General features: G+C 47.4%; 1 protein-coding gene across 4 annotated transcripts in view; it reads right to left on the minus strand.

Annotated features, from left to right (window-relative positions):
* The window catches only part of KANK1 (KN motif and ankyrin repeat domains 1), a 201589-nt gene that overhangs the window by 55908 nt on the left and 124053 nt on the right, over window positions 1-21628 (minus strand). For 3 of the 4 annotated variants that reach the window (XR_007122152.1, XM_047698935.1, XM_047698934.1), the window contains exon 3: window positions 6504-6623. Coding sequence is in view for 2 of the 4 variants with exons in the window: in XM_047698935.1 (XP_047554891.1) it covers window positions 6504-6540 (37 nt within the window). In the remaining 2 variants the exon portion in view is untranslated. Of the gene's footprint in view, window positions 1-1100; window positions 1222-6503; window positions 6624-21628 lie in introns of those variants that run through there. The other variant, XM_047698936.1, reaches the window with a different exon arrangement.

Here is a 21628-nt window from a genome sequence, read left to right on the forward strand (position 1 = left end):
CCAACTCCTGGGACGGGCAAGAGTCTGGTTTCTACCCTTCCTACACCCTAGTAGGCTGGGACTCGCTGCTAGATAAGGCATCTTTCCCTGGCTGAACTGCAGAGTTGAATCTCCTGTCTGAAATCTGTATGATGCTTAACCCACTGGGACTCACTCACAGTCTGGAGCAGCAGAGCTTCCCCAGGGGTCTCCTGGCTAAAGCCGAAGCCTCGAGAGTGTGGAAACGAAGCAAGCCCCGCAGAGGGAGGGACTCTGCAGAACATCCCTGAGGGCTGGTGGAGTTCTGGGGTTCTGATCTAACCAGACAGGCAAGTCCCTGAAATCCAGGATCTCCTATGCGTAGGTGATCTCTGCACTGCGAAACTCAAATGAAACTGATGCTTAAAAAAATAACTATCTTCTGAAACACCATCACTATGAGAAAATATATTATTTCATGTGTAAACCTCAGTGGGAAATGAGCCTTTCATCAATGAAAAACAGTTTCATTTAAGGCTGAAAGGCACAATCTAATCGAAATCCAATTACGAAGAACGCCAAGTAACAGGATGAAACTGATGTACTCAATACTGAGACGTTTGTTAATCGGCTCTATGAGGTAATTCACAGTAAGAAGAACCTCGCCTCTATCACGAAGGACATTCTACTCACAACTGCTCTCCTTTTTGGTTTCATGGAGTTTCCTGAAATACACACTTTCCCCTTGATCTACTTCATTAGGAATTCACAGATCGCACTCCTGATTTTTAATGTCGACAGAGTGCGCTGAACAAGGGGAAATGGTCCTCTGCGTTCAACGTCCGGCTTAGCCATTAGGTAACTGGGTGGGCTGGGCAGCTTGGGTTTTTCTCATCTGACTGAGAGTAGGGACAGGTGGAATCATAAAGACCCCCACCAGCCCTTTACCTCTGTTTTGATGTCAGGCAGCTAGGTCGCACCCTTAGCTCTTCTCATACACCACCAAACACACCGCTTACAGGGGAGGGCAGAGCACAGACAGGAACACACATTTCATCCTTCGGCAGAGGCTTCCAGGACACCCTGGAGGGTCACGGCCGGTACCCACGCATTCAAGCAGCCCCAGCGTCTCATCCGCTCACCTTCTGCCTCTGGAGGAAGGCTGGTGGAGACCACAGCTCTAAGACTCCCCAGCAGAGACACACACCACCACTGCCAGGCTGAGACCTTCCCTGCAAATGGTCTCAGAAACCCCGGGGCGGTTCCAACCAGACCAGTCGGGGCAAACTAGTCTGGTGCTTGACAAACAGCATGCAATTCCCGCTGTCGGGTTCACAGCAGTGGGCTCAGGGTTCTGTTTGAGAAACGCCGCTGCCCGGGAAAAATATTTACACAACTGAGTGGGCTGTGCTGGGCGGCAGAGTTCTACCTGCTGGGCCGGGAGTCTGTGGCTCCAGCTGACCTGGTCTTATCAGTGGCCTTTGTACCTCATTTAAGATCAGCATGGAGACAAAACCTGGATCCAAAAGACTGACCAGAGTCACAACGAGCCTTACTAAAATTAATCAGAGGAATTTAAAATGACAACCAAGTTTGTTTGTTTTAGATTTTTTACCTATTTGTCAGAGAGAGCGAGGGAGAGAGAGCGAGCGAGCACAGGCAGACAGAGTGGCAGGCAGAAGCAGAGGGAGAAGCAGGCTCCCTGCCAAGCAAGGAGCCCAATGTGGGACCCGATCCCAGGACGCTGGGAGCATGACCTGAGCCGAAGGCAGCCGCTTAACCCACTGAGCCACCCAGGCGTCCCGACAACCAAGTTTTTAATGCAGCTTGATAAGTACCCTAATTAACTTATGATATAATTATCTGGAAAAAAATACGTGTGTGTGTGTGCGCGCGCGCACAGACGCGCACACGTGCTTTGAAAGAGAAATGGTAAAGGGGGGGAAAACCACAATCAACTACCAAAGGCAAATATTAGCAAAAATAAGACTAGTGATGGGAGGCACAAACGGAACTCCCTAACACTCATCTATTTCTTTCATTTAACTGTGACACAGGACGGTAATACAATTCTTGCCTCAAAGTCACGCGTCTGACAGGGCCTGGCACGGTGGCGCGTGAACAGGCCCTTTTCAGACCAGGACCCAAGGAGGGACCTCGCAGAACAAGGAGGGCAGTGATTTCCCCTGACACCTGACCAGTGTATCATATCTTGGAGTGTTTCTAGGGCTCCTGCTTTATTTGTCTCTCGCAACAGTCCTGTGAAGAAGGCTGGGCAGGTACATTATCTTCATCGGACAAATAAGCCACTTGTTATTTAGCTTCTAAAGAGAGTCGAAGCTCTAATTAAAGTTTCACAACATGAATTAGTGTTTACAGAGATAAACAGGGCATCCAAGTTCCAACGTGATTCAGAGACCTGAGAAAAAGCAGACCGTCCCCACTCCCGAAGCGCAAGGATACAGCCGTTTTCCTTGCCGATGACCCGCACCCCCGCCACCAGCATGACCTTCCCGAGTGTGCACACGAGCAGGGAACAGTCACGAGCAGTTTCTCACGCGTGTAGCTCAGCACATTAACGACAACAATCAGGTGCTCTTTGTAAGACCACCGTCAAGTGTTCACAACGAGTGAGGGCAAAACTGGACCGGCCCACGGACGTAGGATGGAGATGTTGCGGACAAGAGGTGACAGACACAAACGCCTGGGTGGCTCAGGGGGTTAAGCCTCTGCCTTCAGCTCAGGTCATGATCTCAGGGTCCTGGGATCGAACCCTGAATCAGGCTCTCTGCTCAGCGGGGAGCCTGCTTCCCCCTCTCTCTGCTCTGCCTGCCTCTCTGCCTACTTGTGATCTCTGTCAAATAAATAAATAAAACCTTTAAAAAAAAAAAAAAGGAGGTGACAGACACAAAGACATGATTGATTCTGACGGGGTGGATGGTGAGCAGGGGGACAACGCTGGGAGGGAAGCCCAGGTAAGGTGCCATGTGTAGCAAATTAGAAGCGAGGACACCCAGTGAAATTTAAATTTTGAAAACACAGTGAATAATTTTTTTTTTTTTTTAAGCATAAATCAGTCCTCTATTTTATCTGGAAGCTCTGCCCACAGGAACCCTCAGCCTCTACCAGAATGGAAGGTCCTTGGAGGTAGGGGTTTGGGCCTGTGTTTTCCCTGCTGAATCTGAGTGCCCAGAACAGTGCCTGGGACACTGGAGGCCCCGGATCCCTGCCACGTAGCCGTAAAGTGTATTTCTTCGGCGAGATGCTATGCACACAGGTGCCTGTTGCATCATCTTTATGTTGGTCTGAAACCTAGGGCAACACATTTTACAAATTACAGCATTAACTGTTCTTTTTTTTCCTTTTTTTGGGGGGGGGATTTTATTTATTTATTTAATAGAGGTGGGGGGAGAGCATAAGCAGGCAGAGGGGCAGAGAGAGAGGGAGAAGCAGGGAGCCCGATGTGGGACCCGATCCCAGGACCCCAGGATCACAACCTGAGCGGAAGGCAGACGCCCAATGACTGAGCCATGCAGGCGCCCTGAACTGCTCTTACTTGAAAATCAGTACCTTTTATTCCAGCTAACTGAAGGACTCAGTGGGGAAGTCAGAGGATAAAAGGACTCTGAATGGTCCCTTACTCAATTTCAACTCTCAACGGGAGCATGAATGTGGGATGTCAGTCATCAGACGTGTTGGCAGCCAAGGGCCTGGCCAACTGGTACTTTTCTCAGCTGACTTCTTTAATTCCTGCTTTGTTCCTAAGACCATGAGCAATGTTTCTGGTGCCAGTACCCTGACTCCACCTTCATATGGGAATTTTCCTCATGTTCTATGGGAGCCCAAAGCACTGATTTTTTTTTTTTTTAGGGAAAGGGCTGGGGAGACTCCTTTTGGGCACAACACACATAGGGGAAGTAGGGTTAAAAAAAAACATATTTAATATTTTACTTTATTTTTGGAAAATGAAAAAATATATACAATTTACTCCACATTTAAAATTTTACTGAACTACCCAAATTATTTATTTTTCTCACAGGAAGGATCAGTATCTAGCCCTCATTGGCTGCATAAATCCCTTTTTATCCCATCTTAATCTGCAACCTATAAATGTTCTTATATTAATTAGATTTTGAAATAGCATATTTATAACAAGCATATACTTCTGCATTGAGTATGGCTTTTTTTTGTAAACAGTAGCAGGTATTTCTTTTGTAATACAGAGCAGGAAAAGAAAAATCATAATTTTTATAAGCACATCTGGACTGTGTGAAGTATACACAATTGAAAGACAACATGGAAAATAACAAGAACATGTATTTCCAGGTTGTGGTATTAGCAGGAATTCCTGCTTTATTTTTCAGAAAATATTAAACTTTTATATTTTAAAAATTTTCTAAAATGAGCATCATATAGGGCGCCTGGGTGGCTCAGTGGGTTAAGCCGCTGCCTTCGGTTCAGGTCATGATCCCAGAGTCCTGGGATCGAGTCCCGCATCGGGCTCGCTGCTCAGCAGGAAGCCTGCTTCCCTTCCTCTCTCTCTGCCTGCCTCTCTGCCTACTTGTGATCTCTCTCTGTCAAATAAATAAATAAAATCTTTAAAAAAAAAAATGAGCATCATATATACGTATGTGTGTGTGTGTGTGTGCGCGCGCGCGCGCGCACGCGCGTGCGCGTTGTAACTAAAGTAATTGTGTGGGGCTGAGCCTCTAATCAGATTGCTTATAGAGGTCCTGGCGACTAGAGTAAACACTACTGTCCCTTGCCTGGTCCTGACACCTGTCTGCAGTAACCATTCATCCCCGGACACCCCAGAAGTCACTAATGAGAGCTTCCTTTGCTTCCAAACTCAGTGCCCAGACCTGTTAGGCAGGGGGAAAGGTAATAGCTGGGTCATCAGACTTTAGGAACAAAGGGACAAGGGACACTCTAGGACAAGTCAAGCTGAAAAGGAATGGAGGGGAAATGAGGCAGGTACCTAAACCCATGGAGATAAGAATATGCCAGAGCTGCCAGAGGGTCAAGCTCTGGAGGGACCCCTCCCCACTCTGAACATGTGAACAGGTGAGGACAGGAGTGGGATGGGAGAGCAGAGCATCACGGGGAACTGAAACTCATCCACAACACTCGGGAAATTTCACAAGGCTTCAGTTTCCTCCCTTATCAACTATTTTACCAGAGAAACAAGGAATAAGCCTGACTTCTCTGACTTAGGTGAGTGCCTGAGTCTCTCTGCGCTCACAGAGGATGGATGCGGGGGCAGTGGTGATAACGGGATTCCGGGGAGGATTAAGCATGATGATGCAGGCAAAACTCCTGGGCCACCATGGTACACTGTAAGTGCTCATGCCATGTTAGCTTTTGTCATTCATATCGTCTTAGTGGTAGCAGTAAGGGCAAGCAAAAGAAAGAAAAGAGAGAGATTAGTTGTCCCAGAATCAACCACCGAGTTTGGACGGGTTTGGTCTGGGGCAAGTTACAGCTTTCTTGCCAGAGGGCACGCTTGTCCCAGGGACAGAAAGTCACATGTGGGCCGGGTAAGCCCACTCCAGAGGGCTCGTCCTGCTCCTGCCCTTACCAGGGCTCTCCAGCTTACAGGGCGCTTCTAAGTCCATTTCTGGTCCTCACATGGGTCCTAACCATGCAGGAAGAGGTATTTATTGACGGTTTACACATGGACAAATAGTCCTGCCCTATATTTCGTGGTTAGGGCTGGAGATGGGACTCAACTCAAGGTTCCTGATTCCAACTCCACATTCCTTCCATTAGGCAGAGCTCAGGGCAACACAGCGGGACTGGGTTCAAACAGCACACAAACGCTCCCCACACAGCCCCTGCTCTCGCACCTTCTGCTCCCTGGCAGATCATTCGAGAGTGGAATGAACACCTGGCACACCGTTTGGGGCAGGTGGCGTCTCCTGTCTTACACCGTCTCTTGGGAGGCTTCTCTGCATTTGTTCTATAAATTTCTCCCAAATCTTACATAAGCAATATTGGACCGACACGCCATCTATATAAGTCTCTATGTGGATGCAGAACTGAGAACGCACGTCTTCACGAGATGGCTTGTTGTGTGTTCCTCCCTGGGAAGGAACAGCATGACCTTCTCTGGCCCCTTTCTCTTTGCATAGCAACATGAAAACGGGACCTGCTGGGGACTGGATCCCAGGAACCAGCTCGAATCACCAGACTCACTTCTTCTCTCGTTGCTCAATCCTTCATCAAGAAGTTCGAGGAGAGTACACATTACCCTTGGATCAGCATTCAGGATTTTACATTTATCTTTCAGCACTTCAATACAACTGACGTGGGGAATAATTTACCTAACTGACTTCTGTACAGAAAGACTCTAAAGATAATAGAAGACTCTCCAAGAGATTAAAAAAAAAAAGCAAAAAAACCCAACCTCATTGGATAGAAAATTCTTTGAAAGCCTAGTTATCTAGGCAACTTGCTACTATCTACCCATTATTAAAAAAGAAGTCAGAAATCAGCTTGAGCCAAGGCATACACCTCCACACACACACTCTCCAGAGCACCGTTACCTGAGGCACAGCTGTTAACCTTTGTGGTGTGAGCCATGCTGGCTGGGATCCAGGGACAGGTCCGGAAAGGAGTGAGGAGTCATGCAAATCTTATGTACCAAGTTCCCCAATGCGTTTACCCTGAAACAAGAAACAGAGTCCCATCAAAATGGGTCATTTAAAAATATGTACGACACTAAATCTTAGATGCATGTTTGCCAAGATGGCTGCTAATGGACGGTGCAGATCTGACAGCAGAGAGGCAGCCCCTGGGTGGGGGGGACGGCTGTCCGGCACTGCTTTCCGGGGCGGAGAGGGTCACACCCGTGCAGAGGCACCTGGGGACGGGCAGCGAGGGCGGGTCTCCAGACAGAGTACTCTTCCAGGAGATAAAACTGGTTTTCTAGAAAAGTGACTTTTTTTTTTAGAAAGGTGGCCTTCAATTGCCAATGGGCTCACAATGGGTATGGCTCCACAGCCCGCCCCAAACCATGTTTGGTTCTTATCCTCTTTTCTAAAGGCTGGCTCAACACTTTCATTCACTCAGTTGCCCTCACAGTAGCTGCTGTTGCTGTTATACGAGTGTTCACATTTTTAAAAGGATTCATTCGTGGGAACCCTTCTGAGGTATCTCCAAGTCTTTCACCTACTTGGTCTTGTAAGACATAAATGTGATCTGGTCAGCTCCTCTCTTAAAAAGTCTCCCACAGCTCCCACTGTCCTGTCAGATAACCATGACATAGCTTGACACACAGTTTGGAAACATCAGGCTTCACGCTGGGTACCCTATTTGCTACTTGATGTGAATCCTCTATTTCAAAGTTAACGGAGGGGCACCTGCTCGGTTGATTAAGCATCCGACTCTCGACTTCTCAGCTCAGGTCATGATCTCAGGGACGTGGAATGGAGCCCCATGTGGGGCTCCATGCTGGGTGTGGAGCCTGCTTAAAACACTCTCTCCCTCTGCCCCTCCCCTGCTCCCTCTCTAAAAAAATTAAACATAAAAAATTAAAAAAAAAAAAGAAAGTTAACTGAGATTACTACCATAAGACATATTACAATCACAAAATTGAAAACAAAAAAGAAACAAAAACGGGAAAGGAACACTACTCCAACCTTGCTTTTTCGAAATGCCTTTTGAAAAATGCTGGCAAAGAAAGCAAACAATGGTACAGATGGAAGTATTCCATTTCCACTATGCCCAGATCATAACTCTAGACCCAGGAAATCTGAAGAAACTGATCTAATGAATTCCAAGTTGAGAATTCAAGCATGCGTTCAGGAACCCACAAGGACCTCCCAACAACAGGAGAACACCAACGTAACAACACCCCTGTATATACTGGGCTTTCATGTAGCCACTGGAATCATTTAAGAGCTTTTTCTTTTTTTTTCCTTAGGCATATACAAAAAAATTTATTTAAAGAGATTGTCTCATGTAATTACAGAGGCTCAGAAGTCCCCTATCTACCACCTGGAGGTCCAGGAATGCTAGTGGTGTAGTTCTAGTTAAGACGTGAAGGTCTGAGACCCAGAGGACCCTATGTCATAGTTCCAGTTTGAGTCCAAAAGGTCAAGAAGCAGCAGCGGGAGATGAAGGTCTCAACTCGAGACAGCAAATTCACCCTTCCTCACCTTTTTGTTCTGTCCGGGCTCTCAATGAATTGGGTAATGTCTACCTGCCTTGGTGATGGCAATCTTCTTTACTTAGCACATCAATTCAAATGCTCATCTTTTCTGGAAACATCCTCACAGATACACCCAGAAATAATGTTTCACCAGCTATGTGGGTATCCCTTAGCTCAGTGAAGTTAACACATAAAACTTTCCATCCTGGAGCTAAAGAAGAACTTTAAAGACAATCCAATCCAATCAGTGATCAGATTAGGAAATAAAATTCTAGAAAGTTTATATTTTAAACAAAATATATCACATGTTTGTGTGTCTGCCACACGCATTTGTGGTACCCATACACACAAACAAGTAGTAAGTGATTTCTTACGGAAAAAAAAGAAAGGAAAAAGGCATGCCTTTCTCATTTTTAATAGCAGAAAGAGAAAGCACACACACCTTTAAGAGCTTTTAATATTGTAGTAAAATACTCAAAGGACATTGATAAATATTGCATTCTTTCATAAACCTAATTTTGTTAAAAATACGGATGTATATATTTACACATCTATTTAAAAACGTCAGAAGTACACCAAAATGTTCCTTACGGTTGCCCCTGTGTGATGCCATTTGGGATGAGTTTAGCTCCTTTATTACTTTGGTAATAATAACTGTTTTCTTTTAAAAAAAGAAAAAAAAAAAGAGACTTCCTGTGTCTGGTTTTATTTGCTTTAAAATGCACTGGAGGAAGAAAACAGAATTTTCCAAACCTATGCAGAAGGAACGGATCAGGCCATAGTCACGGAGGTTGTAAGAAGAGAAAGAGAAGTAAAGGAGGGCAGAGGGAATGGCTGATCTCTGTGATCAAACACGTGAGCGTGTCCCCTCGCTGCCTGATTGGGCCTGCGCTATGGTTCAGAGCGGAGTACATGGTTCCCTAGCTTGGCTTCTCCAGCTCTGGTGACCACCACTCAGCCTACCCACAGAGACGTGCTTCTCAGCCTCCCATGTGAGGCCTCCGGGCTCCCTGCTGGTCCCCATTTTTGGTCTGGCAGCACACCAGGAGGATGGGATGGCTCTCATCTGTCTGCCTGTGTGGCAATCGCCTGACCTGCTGCTGCAGACAGGCCCTGGTTCAGGTCCACGGCATTGAGCTTGGAAAACAGTAACCTCTGTGTGGGCACAGCTGGCTCTCTCAGATGGCAGGCTTTAGGGATTGAGTGAGTGTTACCTTTGAGAATAGAAATGATAACACATGTCTGGCAAATGCAGCTTTGTTCAAAAAAATTATATATATATATATAATTTATATATAATAACAATATATAATTTTATATAATTTATATTTTATATATAGAGAGTGGGAGGGCAGAAGGAGGAAGAGAGGGAGCAGGAAGATAAGGGCACAGAGGAGGAAAGCCCAGCTTCTGGAATTCTTCAACTAATTATACTTCTAAAAGTCAACAAAAATAAAACCTAAGCAAAACCCCAATCCCTGGTCCCTTTCTAGACCATGTGCTTGTGCTCTTGCTTCGTAACGGCCTGTAAATACCACCACTTAAACTCTTGAGGGCGAACAGAAAGCAAGAAGAAACAGGCTGCGCGTATTATGGGCGCGTGAGGTATGTGTCAAGGTATTTGATGGAGATACGCCCAGAATCTTCCGAGAAGATTCTGAAGCCCAAAAGCTTCCTCAACTTTGGTCCAAGGTCGTCTCCTGTCCGTGAACCTCCTTTCCCCTTGCAGACGATGTCTACATCAGATCCAAACTGGTCCCTCCCACCCTCCCTCAAACTGAACAGTAAAATCAAAATGGGGAGAAGTCCCCAAATTAGGAACTACAAGCCCACCACTGGTAGAAGTAGCACGACGTGGCTGTCACTGGGCGTGGAGCCTAGAGGCATCTGTACAGTATTGAGTATTGATTTCCCCCAGTTGTTGTTCGTGCCTGACAGGGGGCGTCGGACTGTGAGGCCTTCGTCTTCACCACGATATGCAGACCCATCAGCGCATTATATAAGCCAGAAAAGGTTTGGCCACGACCCATTTTCTGCTACAGATCAATAAATGGCTTCTCTTCGTCCCCGGAGAAGACAGCAAACAGTAAATCTCAAGTGGTACAGGGTGTTTTAGTTCTGCTCATTAAGAAAAAGCAATTCTTGGGGCGCCTGGGTGGCTCAGTGGGTTAAGCCGCTGCCTTCGGCTCAGGTCATGATCCCAGGGTCCTGGGATCGAGCCCCGCATCGGGTTCTCTGCTCGGCAGGGAGCCTGCTTCCTCCTCTCTCTCTGCCTGCCTCTCTGCCTGCTTGTGATCTCTCTCTGTCAAATAAATAAATAAAATCTTAAAAAAAAAAAAAAGAAAAAAAAGAAAAAGCAATTCTTTGGGGTGCCTGGGTGGCTCAGTGGGTTAAGCCTCTGCCTTCGGCTCAGGTCATGATCCTGGGGTCCTGGGATCGAGCCCCGCATCGGGCTCTCTGCTCAGCAGGGAGCCTGCTTCCGCCTCTCTCTCTGCCTGCCTCTCTGCCTACTTGTGATTTCTGTCAAATGGATAAATAAAATCTTAAAAAAAAAAAGATGCAAAAACTGTGCAGCTCAGAATTTGCAAAACTGTGTCACGTTCAAGGCGCTTGTTACAAGTGCCAAATGGCTGTCGCCTTCTTCAAACCTCACGATGACCCTGAGAAGTACTAAAAATTCTCTCTCCCCATTTTACAAAAAGGAAACTGAGGTACGGGGAGGTGAGAACCTGCCTGGCTCAGAGGGCCAGGAAGAGCCAAGTCCAGAGGGAAGCCATCCAGGCCCCGGGGCTGTGGGCTGTGCTACTCTAACAAGTAAGAATTTATGCCCCAAAGTAAGGGGACCCTTTCAAGGAGGCCGCCCGCGGGAGGGGTCTGCTCACGGCCAGGACGCCGCGCTCACGTTCCTTCCAGACAGCAAGGGAGGTTTCGGGACGTGAGCGGATACTGCTTCTGGAGCAAGTGTATTTCCCGCTGCCTTCCTCGAGATGACGCATTGAAGGGCGTGCAGAGGGACTCGGGTGACACACAGGAACTACCTCCGTGCGCGCCCATCACACTCTCCTGGGGACTCCACAGGACCCCGGTCGGCGCGGCTCACGGCCTTGGGTCTTAGCCTTTGCCGAGGGTGTCGTCGTCCGACTCTTTGCAAAAAATGAAGCACTTGCTCAGCCCAGCGACGTTCTCCGCCACTGAGGGTCGGCGGGAGGCTCCCCGCGGGTCCCGAGGAGTTTCCCAGACGGACAGAAGGAGGAGGCCGTCACGGTGGAAGATAGAGCCACGGGGCTCCAGCCCGCAGCTGGGAAACGTGAAACCACCGTTTAGACGTGCAGGTCCTGACACGCTTCTGTGACGTGATATCGGGGTTTTTTGTTCTGCTTCACGAAATTAGCGACACAAATAGGTGTTCCTAAAATCTCGAAAAGACCCAATCTGATAAAATAATCATCACTCTCTCCCAGGGCTAACGTGTCACCATTACCACCTGAGCTGATTTCTCTTCGATGTATTAGGGCTGTATGTCTATTTTTTTTTTTTAATCACCTTTACATGTTTTAAAAACCTGTGACTCCGAGCATCTCTGCCGGCCACCACCTTGTTTCTTCCTGGAGACACAAGACAAACGAAAGCGCTGTTCCGTCCCCAGAAGTCACACGCTGCTGCTGGACACGCCATCGAAGGAGAAAACACTGGAACATCAGCGCACGCACAGTTGACTCTACTCCACAGCAAGGGGCCCTTACTTTGCCCCAAAAGGCTGCGAGTGGCCGGAAAATGTATTTATAAGAGGCCACCTGGCCTGAGTCTGAGAGGACGAGCAGGTGTTTTCTGTGAGAAAGAGGGAGGGGATTCCGCACAGAAGGAGCAGCATCTGCAGAGTCAAGAGACACGGCAGTGCCCGGTGCAGCACCCGGCCGGCTCGGGGGGCGGAGTGTGTCTGTGACTCTTTTTTTTTTTTTTTTTTAATTATTTGAGAGAGAGAGACAGCATGAGAGGAGAGAGGTCAGTGGGAGAAGCAGACTCCCTGCTGAGCAGGGAGCCCGACGTGGGACTCGATCCCGGGACTCCAGAATCATGACCTGAGCTGAAGGCAGTTGCCTAACCAACTGAGCCACCCAGGCGCCCCGTGTCTGTGACTCTTGATTCTGGAGTTGTGAGTTTGAGCCTCGTGTTGGGTTTAGAGATTGCTTTAAGAAAAAAAATTGTAAAAAAAAAAAAAAGCGGGGGGGCACCTGGGTGGTTTAGTCAGGTAACTGTCTGACTCGAGATTTTGGCTCAGCTCAGGATCTTGGGGTCGTAGGATCCAGCCTTGCATAGGGGTCTGAGCTCAGCAGGAAGTCTGCTTTAGGATTCTCGCTCTCCCTCTGCCCCTCCCCCCAAAATAAATACATAAATCATTAAAAAAAAAAAAAAGAAAAAGAAAGTGCATGGGAGGTAGAGCTGTAGCTAGAGAACTGGGTGCTTACACGGGGGCTTGTTGAAGTGAACAGCCCAGTCAAGAAAGACAACCAAGGCCTGAAGGCTCAAGAGAAAGCTGAAGCGGACAGAGTCTACAAAAGCCGAATTGGAAACACACACACGCAGACAGACACACGGACACACGAACACAAATACCTTTCCCCTAACGAAACACGCAAAGCTCATTTATTTCTTTAAATAAGTCAGTCTGTCAAACACTCATCCATCACCACATATGATTGCCCAGAGAGCTCTGTCCAGAGTTTAATTAAAAGTAACTTCATTGAAAAAGTATGTTCGAGTGCAAACTTTGGCCTCCGTTCATCATCAGATCATCGTCCAGTGATTTCTAATACTGGCTCCCACCACAGAAACTGTGGCAGAAATGGTTAATGAACTCTCGGTATTTTCCAACCAAATTACCTAATCATGATCCAAACCCACTTACCCTTCTCAAATACAGCAGATAATTTTCCTGGTATGGGCAGGGTAGAGGGGGAAGGAAATCTCCATTATCAATCAGGACCTAAGTCAGAATCCTACGTGGACACTAGTTCATTTACAATGTAGAAAAAGGATTGGGTTTTGCCCACTAGACAAAAATTTTTTGCAATGTTTGTTCAGACAGTTACATTTAGAACTTACTCCTTGGGGTAACAATTAAGAGGCTAGAACAAGGGCTGCCTGGGTGGCTCAGTAGGTTAAGCCTCTGCCTTTAGCTCAGGTCATGATCTTGGGGTCCTGGGATCGAGTCCCGCATGGGGCTCTTTGCTAGGCAGTGAGCCTGCTTCCTCCTCTCTCTCTCTCTACTTGTGATCTCTCTCTCTGTCAAATAAATTAAAATCTTTAAAAAAAAAAAAGAGGCTAGAACAAGTTTTTATATCACGGGAACAAGTCAAAATGAAGACACTAAAGGGAAAACATGAGAGAAGCAACAATACATAAATTCATTTACTCATTTAACAAGTAAGTGTGTGCAATGTGCCAGGCACTGTTTTTGTCATGGAGGTTACAGCAACAGAGTAAATGCCCACCACCTCCAAAACCCCAAATAATCTAACTAGAGGTCTAGTTGAATGACATTTTAGGTCTCACAATATGTGGAACAGATTATTAGCTCTACCAAAAGCCAATTCCTTACTCCTCTTTTCTGCCTTCTGAAAAGAATTCCCACGTTCAGATCTGCCTCCCTGTGTCCCGAAGTGGGATGGGCGAGTCTAGCCCCCCACGACCCTCGCTGCCCATCCACGTCCACGACACATCATGTAAGTGTGTGCAAGGGCAATGCTACTAACCAACAGGTTAAAACCACCACCTCAGAGTCTGCAAATACTTCTGGAGCCTGGCACTGGCTCTGTTCCAGCTGGACTGCTAGAACTTACTCAGCTTCCTTAAAGAAAACGCTGTTGGTAGACTGTCTTTCCAGGAAATATGCAATGAGGAGAGTTTATCAGATCATAACAACCTGGGCATAAAACTAGCCATTTTCCTCTGCAACAAAGAGGGCAATGGAAGGGCAGATAAAGGAAAATCAGAATCATCGAATTTTTTTTTTTAATTTTACCACCTTTAACTCTTTTTGTTGACTTCAGAGTATGCTTCAGTATAGGCACATGAAATGGGAGATCCTGATTTGCTTTGGTTCATCTCGAAAGGGTTAAGGCAGAAGAGACTACAGCAGAAACCTAAACCTTTCATTTACGAGCCTGCCCTCCTCAGTGAGGTCTTGCTCTCAGCAAGCCTCCCAAGCCTTCCCCGCCAACACCTGCTAACTGTTTATGAGTTAAAATGTCAGAGCTTTTGCCTCTTCAAATATTAAAGAACCCAAATGTAACAGCCATAGCTGTTAGTGAATTAGTTTACTGTAGTTTGAAAGGCTTTTGTTCATTCCCTACTTTAATTATTTAAAATATGACATTCTCATTTATTTGCTGCTGTAGCAGACATTGTCCCTCTAATTCCCCTGGGATTGGGTTCTTATAGGATATTCTCTGTGATCACTCTTAAAATGATCAATGCTATTCAATGACAAGTTCAAGGGTGCCTGGGATGGGTCACTAAGTAAAAGCGGATCATAACACATCCTCGGGTTTTTAATCTTCAAGCAGAGGTTCTCAAAGCATGGTTCCCTGATCGAAGCATTAGCACTGATCTTCTGGGAACTTCCTAGAAATGCAAATTCACAGGTCAACCCAGACCTACTGAATCAGGAACTCTAGCAATCTGCTTCTTAACCAGCCCTGGGGGTGGGGGGGACTCTGACACAGGATAAAGGCTCTCAAAACCACTGCCTTAAGAGATGGGTTAAATGAGGATTATCGAACTCAGTCCTGAGACTCCCAGAGCCAGGAATATCCACTGATTTTAAGAAAATGGTACCCAGGGGTGCCTGGGTGGCTCGGTTGGTTAAGCGACTGCCTTCAGCTCAGGTCATGATCCCAGAGTCCTGGAATCGAGCCCTGCATCAGGCTCCTTGCTCACTGGGGAACCTGCTTCTCCCTCTCCCTCTGCTGCTCTGCCTGCTTGTGTCTCTTGCTCTCTCTGTCAAGTAAATAAATAAAATCTCAAAGAAAGAAAGAAAGAAAATGGTACCCAATGATTTAGATAACGTCCCCCAAGGGGCTTGACTTCTTGCCATTCATTTACTCCAAACATACTGACTGGGCACTCGGCATGCACGAGGCACACTGCTGGAACTTGGTAAACAAGAGACTCGGTTTCTGCCTTCCTGGGGCTTAAAGGCAGGAATTTCACACAGACTGACACACACTCAACAGCAAATTATTAACACGTGATGCTAAATGCCACATGGAGGGAAAAAATAGGTGTTGAGTGAGAATGAGGAAGGCCAAACTCCTTAGGGCTAATGATGGGGATATGGAGGTGGATGGGAAGGTGAGGTCTCTGCAACACCTCTAGGGAAATGACATTGAAGGGGAGACCCAAGGGACAGGTAGGGGTTAGCTGGGGGAGTGTGGGGAATAAGGATGAAGCCCAGAAACAGCCCGACACATCAACATTCCCACAAAGTTTCCACAGCTGGCACATGAGACGACCCAACAACAGAAGGAAAACCTTTTCAAAAGATGGTGCTACAGCAAATGCCCATGGATAGGCAATAACTCTGACCTTAACCTTTGACCTTATACAAAAATCAGTTCTAAAGGACTCATAGTCTTGACTGTAAAACAACGACAAAAAAAAATTTGCAACTTATAGAAGATAATGTCAAAGATCTTCAAGACCTAGGGTTTGGAGAAGAGCTTAAAGAAGACAGAAAAAGATCCATAAAGGTAAAAACTGGTGAAGTGGTCTTCATTAAAATTAAAACCCCTTTTTCCTGTAAAAGCATGGTCCAGAGGCACTGAGGTGGGAAAAAGCTCTATGCGTTTGAGCAACCAAGGCTTACATATAAAAGAGAGCAAAAGAGTAGAGAGGTGAGCAGAGGCTAAATTAGGACATTTGTTGGGCCTTGCTGGATATGGGAAGGGGAAAGGGGTTTATTCAGAGTCCAAAGACACTAAGCATTTTATTTCATTTTATTTTTAAGATTTTATTTATTTATTTGACAGAGAGATCACAAGTAGGCAGAGAGGCAGGCAGAGAGAGGGAGGCAGCAGGCTCCCTGCTGAGCAGAGAGCCCGATGTGGGGCTTGATCCCAGGACCCTAAGACCATGACCTGAGCCAAAGGCAGAAGCTTTAACCCACTGAGCCACCCAGGCATCCTGTCACTCAGCATTTTAATAGCAATGAATAACACAAATTAAATGATCTTACTTTTAAGTATTCTGCTTAAGGGGTGTCTGGGCTGCTCAGTCCGTTGAGTGTCCGACTCTTGGTTTTGGCTGTGGGGAGGTCTTGGGGTCGTTGGGTAGAGCCCTGTGTGGACCTCTGACTTGGCACAGGGGTGTGGAATCTGCTTGAGATTCTTTCCTTCTCTACCCTCCTCTGCCTCTCCCCACACTCACTCTCTCCCTAAAACGAATAAATAAAATCTTTTTTTTTTTTTTTTTTTTTTTTTAAGTTTTTGGCTTAGCCGTCTTGCCATTTTAAGGTGAGATAGGTTGGGTCTTCTTTACTACTATTATGGGGAAAAGACACTGGATGTTTCAGGAATTTTTTTTTTTTTTCAGACTTCATAGATAATTTTCCCCTAATGATATAACAAGCTCTTTGACTATACTTTGACTTTTAAAATGTTTACTTCCCATTCTATAACAGAAAGGTGCAGCCAGGCCAAACAGACATTTCCCATAAGCTCTTGTGTTTTCCTCAGAACCTACAAGTTCCTACTTATTTTAGAGAAAATTAAAAGACGTTAAGGGGCTAGCCCAGGAGGTACCCAGAATGTTAGACTGTTATCAGTAGAGCAAATGCACTTCAGTTAAAAACGGTTTTGGGGGCGCCTGGGTGGCTCAGTGGGTTAAGCCGCTGCCTTCGGCTCAGGTCATGATCTCAGGGTCCTGGGATCGAGGCCCACATCGGGCTCTCTGCTCAGCAGGGAGCCTGCTTCCCTCTCTCTCTCTCTCTCTGCCTGCCTCTCTCTCTACTTGTGATCTCTCTCCGTCAAATAAATAAATAAAATCTTTAAAAAAAAAAAAAAACGGTTTTGGAAGGGGTGCCTGGGTGGTGTAGACTGTTATGTGTTTGACTCGTGATTTTGGCTCAGGTCATGGTCTCAGGGTCATGGGACTGAGCTCCTTGTTGGGCTCTGAGCTCAGGAGGGAATTTCCTTGAGATCCTCTCTCTCCCTCTCCCTCTGCTCCTCCCCACCCCCTGCACAATCTTTAAAGACTCTAAAAATGGTTACTGGAAAAGCTGGAGCCAAAAACTGACCACAGAATTCTGGATCCTGAACTCTACTGTGCCCCAGACACCCTCAAATTCAAGTTGCTCTTAATAAGTCATACAAACTGTTCCAGCAAATCTTGATGTCACTTTTGTTCGTTGAAATAAATCTCACTTAAACTTTTCCTTTTTTGGTATAGGAGACTACAAACATTCTCTGCTTTTCAGTCTCAAGCTTTCCTGCTGGGACAAGTACGCCGCTTCCATGACTCTGCAAAATTTCTGCTGGTGTTCGTCTACCCGTGTTTGGTGTGTAAACAGCAGGGTGTTGGGTGGGGGTGTTGGCATCTGCCACGGAGACGACTGAAAACACTTGTTTCCTGCCAGCCCTTCATTCCATGGAGGGATGCTTTGGATAACAGCAGTAGAGTGACAGCCTGACCAAGGACTGCCATGCCCCAGAGGGAAAGCCTTGTCCCCTGGTCAGCATGGGAAGGGAAGACCCCTTGGGGTCATTCCCACCAATTTCAAATGGTCAGAGGCCACAGATGCGTCCTCCAAGGGCCAATTCAAATGCCATCAATCACTCAACACTTCTGCCGTGCTCAGCTGGGAAATTCAACGGGCCTGGGCCTGGGGAAGGCGACTCTGCAGCTGGGACTCTAATCCCTTCCTCCTCACCCCAAGGTCCTGCCTCCTCTTGGCCGCCCCCCACCCCCCATGCTGCTCCGTTCGTTCTTCTAAAAGCCTCTGATGGCCAAGTCTCAACTCCAACACGCTTGGAAAAGTGCCAGAGGGTGGAACCTGCCAGAGAAGAGGCTTCACCCCTAACCCAGAAGAAAAAGGTTTGGCTCGAGCCTGAGACACAGGCTGAAGCCACATCCCCAGAAAGCCACTCCTAGAGCGTGCAATATGACAGCAGGGAAGAGCCAAATGCCATCCTTTCCAGAAGGGGGAGGGCCTGGGGTTTCACCGCACATTTAGCCCCCCGGGTGTTAATACCTAGCGGGCAGGGGGCTTAGGCAGGGAGGAAGCAAGAAGGCAAGATCCCAAAGGTCCCCTCTCAGAAAGACCAGGAACACTGAGATCTAGATGTGGGGCGGGGGCGGGAAGGAAGGTCTGTGAGTGTGTGTGCGTCGTACTAAAGCAAAATGGATTCACAAACATTTGTGTGAAACTACAGGAAGGGGGTAGGGAGAAACCACAACAACAAAATGTCTAGCCATCAAGGGAAGGTAAACATTCATTAAAGGCAAAGTATCTACGATTTCTAATTTAACATGTCTAGCATCTCTAAGACATTGTTTTAATTTGTTCTATACTGTTTTTATATATATTTATATATAGGGGTGCCTGGGTGGCTTCGTCAGTTAGGTGTCTGCCTTCGGCTCGGCTCATGATCCCGGGGTCCTGGGACCGAGCCCTCCATCGGGCTCTCTGCTCAGCTGGGAGCCTGTTTCTCCCTCTCCCTCTGCCTGCCTCCCCCTGCTTGGTGCACTCTGTCTCTCCCTCCCTCTCTCTGTGTCACTCACATATCTATATCTATATATATGTTTTGGAATAAAATAGAGCATGGGCGGGGGTGGCAGTGGGAGAGACAGACCCTTAAGCAGGCTCCACACCCAGCCCGACTGAGGGCTCGATCTCACGACCCTGAGATCACCACCCGAGCCAACATCAACAGTCAGATGCTTCACCGGCTGAGACACCCAGGCTCCCCCAAAATACACTTTTTAAATGTGAAAGTGACATCTTGATAGGCAGTTACAAGTGTCTGTTGAAGCTTCTACATCCCTTGCTATTCCGAGGGCAGACCATCCCCCAAACCAAGAGCAGCGGCATCTGCCTGGTTTGTTTAAAAAGCAGAACCATGGGCCCCACGACAGACCTGCTGCACAGAACCGTGGGCCCCACAGGACGCGTAGGGGCTCACACACACGGTGCAGTGTGACATGCTCTGGGTGAGCCCTATTTTCCCGATCAGGCTTGACGTTTCCTATTGGGCTTTCCTTCTGCCCTGAGGGAGCCAAAGCAGTGGTTCATGATCTTGGCGGGTAAGGGGAGTTTTGGTCCGGCCCCACCATACATCAGTGAGACTACTCTGTGGGGAGGGGGACCCTGCGATGAAAAAACCTTCCCCAGGAGTTGCCACTGAGCTATGCTGGGAGTCACTGGTCTATCCCAGTGGTTTTCAAAATGGGATCCCTGGGCCAGCAGCATCACCAGCGAACTTGCTAAAAATGCACATTTCTCTTCTTCCTTCCTCCCCCTACTTCCTGTCTCTCTCTCTCTCTCTCACACACACACACGCACACACACACGCACTCCAACAGTGACCGTGCTCACAGAAAGGGAATGCACTAAAAGCTCAGGAAATTCTCAGAGGCGGGTGTCCTGGTTTCTCTCTTGCAACACGTATTTGGTACCTGAAATGAGCATCTTTTATAAGGATGGCCCAAAATTCGTTTGAAAATTGAAGATGAAGCCAGAAAGATACATCTGTAGCAGCGGACGGAGTCTTCGGGTCAAAGCATACAGGGGTGAGGAGACCGTGGCTAGGAGCGGTCAGTCAAGTCTGCGGTTCCACGCTGCTCTGCAGGGCGTACCTGACAGCCACAGTGTTTCCCCTCATCTGAGGGAACGGCGTCCTGAGACTCTGCCTGGAGATTCCGATTCCCTGATCCCGGCACGGTGTGTGAGATGTGCTGCTACAGGAGAAGTCTGGAGATCGCTGTGCTTTATAGGACTCTCAGTCCTCACACGTCCCTGTCTCTCAAAGTGCAGCCCAGGATCAGTACTGTCACCAGGGGATTTATCAGAAATGCATGTTCTTGGGCCCCAGCCCGGGCCGCTGAATCGGAAACTTCAAGTGGGCCCAGTGGTTGGTGTGTTAGCAAGTCCTACAGCCAATTCCAAAACCATGGCATGGGACCATTTCCAAAACTCTTCTTTTAAGTGGAAATTACCAGCTGTTACCCAAACACCTAGTTTTTTGTGAGAAGCACGGAGAAATGCTGGCCTCATCGCGGGTGGGGGGCCGTGGCTTGTATCTTTCTTCTGGAAGGGATGGTCTTCTGCCCAAGAACAGGAGGAAGGAACATGCTGAAGACTGTCTGCTGTAATCAGGAATTACCCACCCGGGGAGGAGCAGAGTGGAGTTGAGCACAGTGCCAGAACAAACAAACAAACAAACAAAAACCCCATTGCACCAAGGACTTTTGAAAAATACCATGAAATTTTACTTGTGTTGGAAAGACCATCGAACAGCAACAGGAAACACAGGAAACACTCAAGTGTCCACCGTAATGAGGTGTCTAGATGCTGTCCTTTCTGTTCCCAAACGATGGTTTAGTCAAGAAACATATTCTCCACAAAGGTATGAAAACCGGCTCATCGATCCCTTTTGTCCAAAGGCAAGAGGACTGCTCGAAAACTCGAGCAACGCAAGGTCAAAAACATGTACTACCCAATGACAGGTTTCAGAGGGTTTTTGAAACTCCCCAATTCAAATGCTAAGTTCTATGGTTTTTAGCAAACACACTGTTCAAAGGAGAGATTTTACCACTTTGCTCGGTATCCAGAAGGCGGCAGGACCCAAGGAAAGTCAAGAACCTCTGAATTTTGGGGCACCTGGATGGTTCAGTCGGATGAATTCCTGCCTTCGGCTCAGGTCATGATCCCGGGGTTCTGGGATCGAGTCCCAAGCCAGGCTCCTAGCTCAGTGGGAAGCCTGCTTCTCCCTCTGCTGCTCCCCCTGCTTGCGCCCTGACAAACAAAATCTTTAAAAAGGGGAAAAAAAAAAAAAAAGAAACTCTAAATTTCAGCCTCTTTTACCAGACACAAATCTGGACCTAAGGCCTAACAATGAAATATTCTAAGATATGAAGGAAAATCCATTCCCTTACCTGGAAACCTCTTTTCCTCTGGCCTTAATTTAAGAGCTGCTCATGAGGCCGGGGGCTCATTCACGACAGCAGAGATCGGGAGGAGCAAAGTGGTAGCCCAACACCAGGAGCCTGGAAACCATGTCTTCATTTCCATGCGGCCTCGAACGACCTCCAGGACTCTGGCAAAGTTACTTAAATGCTGTGGGTCCCAGTTCTCTATGGTGGGGCGAGGCCAGCCCTGTAGTAACAACTCCAGGGCAGACAGACATCCTGCGATTCTGTAACTGGGCTTGGTCAACCCTAGGCTCCCCCGGGCCGATATTGCCAAAGCAAGTCGGACCCCATGGGGCGGTGTGCATGGGTCAGCAGGACACAGGTCTTGCC

The sequence above is a fragment of the Lutra lutra genome, chromosome 13, assembly GCF_902655055.1.
Source record: "Lutra lutra chromosome 13, mLutLut1.2, whole genome shotgun sequence".
In the NCBI taxonomy this organism is placed as follows: Eukaryota; Metazoa; Chordata; class Mammalia; order Carnivora; family Mustelidae; genus Lutra; species Lutra lutra.